This window comes from Lygodium microphyllum, chromosome 6, assembly GCF_053477565.2.
Source record: "Lygodium microphyllum isolate KBCC chromosome 6, Lygodium_microphyllum_v1.1.10, whole genome shotgun sequence".
NCBI classification, from domain to species: domain Eukaryota; kingdom Viridiplantae; phylum Streptophyta; class Polypodiopsida; order Schizaeales; family Lygodiaceae; genus Lygodium; species Lygodium microphyllum.
In genome coordinates this window covers 156,375,474-156,381,232 of record NC_141140.1, presented here as the reverse complement: position 1 = coordinate 156,381,232, position 5,759 = coordinate 156,375,474, and the positions used below count along the sequence as shown (strand labels likewise).

The following is a 5,759-nucleotide window of genomic DNA, read 5'->3' as shown; positions in this document are numbered from 1 at the left end:
ATCGCAAGTCCCGTAACATTCCATGGGAGTGCCGGGCGGAGCTTTCTAGACATCCTTTCCGATGGACTGCTAAGACGTGTCCGGGATGACTCTAGGGGACATGTGACAGAATGGTTTGATCTTCATTTTGTTGGCCAATGTGACATTGAACCTAGCCGTTTCCATGGGTGGGTTTTCCCAGGCCTGTAGAACTATGTTGTCATGCTGTTGCGAATCCGAGCCGTAAACACCTCCATTTTTATTATGCATCTGTGTTATCTTTTTGCGTGTGTTTCATTGTGTTTGATTGTTGCATTATCTTTTCGTCCTTTTCAGTACCTGCATCCAATGTATATACTCCACTTGTGTGTTTGTGTTTGTGTGTGTTTCTGTTTGTGTGCATATTGTGTTTGTGTGTGTCAGAAAAATATGAAAAACTGATGCCAAAGATTATTATTATGCTGTCAATTTCAATGATGAATTCCAAGAAAAGTTCGGGAAACTGGGGAATCAAAGGAAGCTTTGTAGAAGCCGACATTTAAGCTATGAAGATAAAGGTTGCACATGAACAAGGCCAACGTAATATGCGGGACAAAGCATTTTTGAAGAAGATACATTAGCACTACATGCCATGGAGAAGAAGGGTTCATATGCCTTTGCCTTTGATGGGAGGAATCTCTGGAGCTGTCTCAAAGACTGCAGCTGCTCCCATAGAACGTGTCAAGCTTCGACAAGGATGGCTATTGGGCCTGGTTTGCTGGTAACCTGGCGTCTTCCCTCCTTCTTGTGTATTCCCTTGATTATGCTAGGACTTTCCTTGCCAATGATGCCAAGGGTGCAAAGAAAGGAGAGGAACGTCAATTCAATGGACTCTTGGATGTCTACAAGAAGACTCTGAAGTCTGTTGGTCTTCGGGGCCCTAGTAATTTGTTTGGACATGTGACAAAAAGAGATCTGGAAATGATGGACAGAGAACTTGGTCAGTGGAACGGGACTGAGCTTGACAAGATAACTAAGTTGGTGTATGGGCATTTTCCTACTTCATTTACTAGTGGCACAGAAAGGGGACATCGAGTAGAAACAATTTTGGCAAAACATGATATTTCTGTATATTTATGTGGACATTTACACTACCAGTTTGGAAGATAACTATTTAAGCACCACAAAGTTTCTTCCCCATGGAAGGTTGGAGAATTTTGAGAATGTGAAGTGGGTGACTCAAAGGAGAACAAAGTGATGAGGATAGTTGGAATAGATGAGGGACACACATCCTTTCTAGACCTGGATTTGACTGCTCTAAATATTACATATGCTGACTGGACTTGCCAATCTAGGGGTGCGAATTCTTGCTAAAAGAAGAAGTGCCGAAGCTCTACTGGCACCAAGAAAGAAATCAATAGCAATTACCTACTAATGGCTTGTGTAATTGGGGGATTGAATCCATAGTTTGGATGCAGCAGTAAACGACATCACGATCTCAGCTAATCGTTGGACGCAGGCCTGATTTGGATGCAGGGAGTTTCGGGGGAGCTCTCTCTCAGGGGTACTTTCGAATCCAATACGTGTGCTGGTCGGCCTTCGTGAGAATCAGACGCTGCAAAAGAAGAAACCATCGGATCAACACACGCAACCTGCAGGCTCCCATCGCTCTACCTGTGTTCAGCTTGCGTCTCTCTCGTTTGAATCACTTAAGTGGGAAATACAAAGAGCCCTACGTATCAAGATGTTTGTTTTAGAAGAACGAATCATGTGGAAGCAGTGCTAGTTGAGTATGATCTTGAACAAGTGACATATGAAAAATTTTTGGAGGTCTTTTGGGAAAAGCATGATCCCACTCAATACAACCGACAGGGAAATGATGTTGGAACACAATACCAATCGGGCAAACTACAGGGAATTTTCCATTCTAGGGCATATCTCTGGTTTCTGAGAAGTTTAATTCATCGAATCCTATTCACTCCCTCACCCATCCTCCCCTTTGTACATTCCTGCATTCTGAAAGGCGGCAGATGATCGAGATGAAGAGCTTGATGAGAATGAGATGACCTCTGGGTTGATGGAAAGAAGATAATGTCAGCTGATCGACTAGATGAGACTAAGGCAGAAGGAGTTCGATGCCTGCTGCTACAATAGACGAACAAGAAGAAGAAGACGACCACAACAACGCCATTTTTCGCTCCCTCTCAGATTCTGAAAACCATGTGAGAATTATGGAGAAATATAGTCCTTGGAGAAGAGGTGTGAGTTTTGTCATTCAAGAAAGGCAATCACGCTCTCTGCAGATCCATCGGTACTCCTTGGTGGACGTTAATCCTCGATTAATAGTTGTAATTTGTCCGAAAGAGGTGCTTTTTAAGAACAGACTGGTAGAGCAGTTGCCGCTGAACTTCTGAATATGATACATTCAATAATTCCAAGTCTTGTATAGATTCCTTTGTTGGGTGACACAATACTGTTAAGCTGGATACTTGTGTGAGAAACCTGAGTTTTGTGCAGCACATTGCTGCTTTCACTACGAAAGACAATAGATCAGAGATGATTAGATCATGGTTTCAGGTTGATGCTTGAGATGGTGAAGTCATATGTCCCAAACCTAGAAAGCTGGCCCTTTCTTTTTGTTCTCAGCAGAACTCATCAAGCCTATGAACCAATGGCAGAGCTATCCTCGAACATCTGAATGCGAAGCTGATTATGAGATACTACAGATTTTTTTGAACATGGACCTCTTATAATTTACTTGACAAGCAATATAGTGAACTTTGGCATAAAAAATTTGAGTTCTTCTTGTTAGCTCTTCCCTTGCTACAACTTGAACCCCGTGTTCTGCAGCTCTTGCACGAACTCTATGACATTTCTGGTGAACCCGACGTGAAAGTGTTGCGTCAATTTTCAGCAAGATGGGAGACTCGCAAGAAGAGATGACAGATGAGAATGTCATGAAGCATTTGTTTCAGTCATTTACAACCTATATGCAGCAGCAAGCACACGCGAAGCGCCATAGTGATGCCATGGATGCCTTGAAAGCTGTCCAACAGGAGATGAAGCTGTTCAACGGCCAACAAGTTTCAACTTACCTGCATTTGTATGAAGAAAAGATGAAGTTTTTTGGGGTTTCTCAAGATGTTTGGAGCCACTACTTCTTGCGGATCGTGGTTCGCGCGCTTGAAGTCCGAATTTCAGAAATTCAAGGAACACATGCTGGTTGGACAGAGTTTAAGAAGGCATTAAAAGATGAATATTTCCTGGAGGATACAGGTCTTATGAACCGCAGGAGTTTCTTAGCATGGGTTTCTATGCCTAATAAAGGACTTTCAGTTACCTCCCTTCTGCGAGAGTTTGAGAGCCGATATGATCAGTTGGATGGAATTGAGCAGCAAGCTTTGGAGATGCAGAAAGTGGATTTATTTTTACAAGCTGTTGATGCTGATTTACAAGAAAAGTTGGATGATCTTTTGGAAGATCAAGCTACCGATTCAGGTTTAAAGACCGAGTGGAGACATGTCATTGATGCTGTGAATGCACTTGTTAAAAAGCAGTGTATGAGGGTACGATTGCATCGTAATACAGGATCTGTTTCTGAAATATCCTTGGAGACCTCTACTTCTACCCCTGCTGCAAGTTCTATGCCTAAGCCTACTCCTCTTGTTGTAAATCCACCAGTTCCTGCTGCTCCAGTGCCCTTATCAGTAGATGATGTTATTAAAGGCTTGGCAGATTTGACAATAGAGGCAGTCAAAGCTAAAGTTGGGAAGTTAAAAGAGCAACTTATGTCAATACCTGCTGTAGCACCTGCTCCAATGACTGATTTTCCAGCTGGCCAAAGAAAAGGGAGACGATGTATTTGGTGTGATAGTACAGAGCACCAACACTGCAGAGATTGTGATGCTTTTCAGGAAGTGCGTAAGAAGGACATAGTGTTTTGGGGACAAGATGGGAAGATATGGCTGACAGAGACTAGTGCTCCTCTTGACACGAATTTTGGTAAGGGAGGCATGAAGAAGCTCATTGATGATATGATTGCACGATCAGCTTATGTGAGTGTTAGAGGAGATGCTTCAGCTTATGGAGTTCAGCTTGAGCCGAAATCAAATGGAGACTCTGCCTTATGGTCCTCTGCCCTGGAGATAGTGAGAAGAGGGAAAGTTCAGGCATCCACTATGACTTGTGTGGGCTTTAGTATCCAAGGAGAAATGGGTTGGGATTCTCATGTTGACAGGTATTCTATTTTTGCTTATATGGCGAAAACACAGGAGGGTTTAGATGCCATGGTTGAGGAAAAGAGAAGAAGAGATGAGGAGGGTCTCAGCACCTCCAAAAAGACTAGAGGGGGTGACTTTGTTTCACCACCTGTTACAGCTCCACCTATGACGAGTTCTCCAGCACAATCAGGTCCTGAATAACCTATGGGAGACAAACAGATGAAAGAAAAGAGACAACCAAGAAAGGAGCCAGGATTAAAGCTCTTGTCAGACCTTGATATGTAGACGGATATGAGTAAGATTTTTCATGAAAGAATTTTGAATAGTGAAGTCACTTTTACTGTTGGTGAAGCTATTGGGATTGCTAGAAGAGAAATATAGGATCAGATGCAGGATCTTTTGCAGAGGAAACAACATGCAATGGAAGGACCTGCTTTACAGGGGTTATGGCATGGAGCTCTTGGGGAAGAGCATGATGATGCAGTGATGGTTGAGAATGCTTCTATCAATCCGCAGTTGGAGAAAATAGTTCAGCCTATGCAGTATGAAGATGATGATACCCCTATCCTCATTCCTCACAGCCATTTTTCACGCAATCATTGGGCTAGAGCAACCACTGAGACGGTGGTAAGGATTGGAGAGAAACAGATTCCTTTGGTCGCTTTAGTCGATCATGGTTCCGAGATTAATCTTATTGCTCGAGGTGTTGCGTCATTTGGCGCTAGAAGTGCCAACTGGGCTTCCCTGCCAAAGAGGTTAGGTGGCATGTTGCCTAAGTATGGAGGATTGTATTGTTGCGCATATGGGAATCTCCTTGGCAGTCTGCAATGTAATGCGTCATGATCAAACCTATCGCAGTTCGAGCACGGCCTAGATCTAGGATCTTGGCACTCGGTTGGGAGGTGGTTACTGCCACAGCGCATACACTGCACATGCGACCACACAGGTTTCCTCATTTGGTCTTGCAATCGTGCAAGGTCCATTCTCACCTTAGCCAGCTCCTGGCCTTGGTCAACACTCTTTCCCTTATCCTGTATGCTAGAGTTCTCTCTCTCTCCCTTGAAACTGTTGACCGCTCTGGAGCTCTTTGACTTGTACAGTCCCGACTGGTATTCCTCATGCTTCGCTCCCTAAGCTAATCGTCCATCCTTATTGCCTCTTCAAAGACTCTAGCTAACACGTCTTGGTGTAGAGTGGAGTTACTAGCCAAAGCCTTGTAGAGCTCCTCGCTTCGAATTCCATTTATAAATAGGTAGACACAGCCTTCTCGTTAGCTTGTTCATTTGTAGGGATCCTCTTGAAGAGGCTACGCACATGAGTGACATAGTCCCTTACGTCTTCCTTTTCCCTCTGACCAACATTCATCAACCAGACAATGAGATTGTCAGAGTACCCTACCTCAGAGAATCTCTTGATAAAGAAGTCCTTAAGATGGGCAAAGTTTGTGCGCTCAACTGCATCTAGACTAGTGTACCGAATTCTCCCCTTATCACCTAAGCACAGACCGAAAGCTTGAGAGTGTTGTGCAAGGTCCGTGAGACCGTTTGCTTCGCAAACTTGTTCAAATTTCTCCACAAAGCT

The 5,759-nt window shown here is 43.7% G+C and overlaps 1 protein-coding gene across 1 annotated transcript; it reads left to right on the top strand.

Moving 5' to 3' along the window:
* Positions 1 to 629: 629 nt before the first annotated feature.
* LOC148035318 (putative metallophosphoesterase At3g03305) lies at positions 630 to 1,128 on the top strand. The gene is made up of 2 exons (XM_087680802.1): positions 630 to 731; positions 814 to 1,128. The coding sequence occupies exons 1-2, from the start codon at positions 630 to 632 to the stop codon at positions 1,126 to 1,128; spliced, it is 417 nt and encodes a 138-aa protein (XP_087536928.1).
* Positions 1,129 to 5,759: the final 4,631 nt, after the last annotated feature.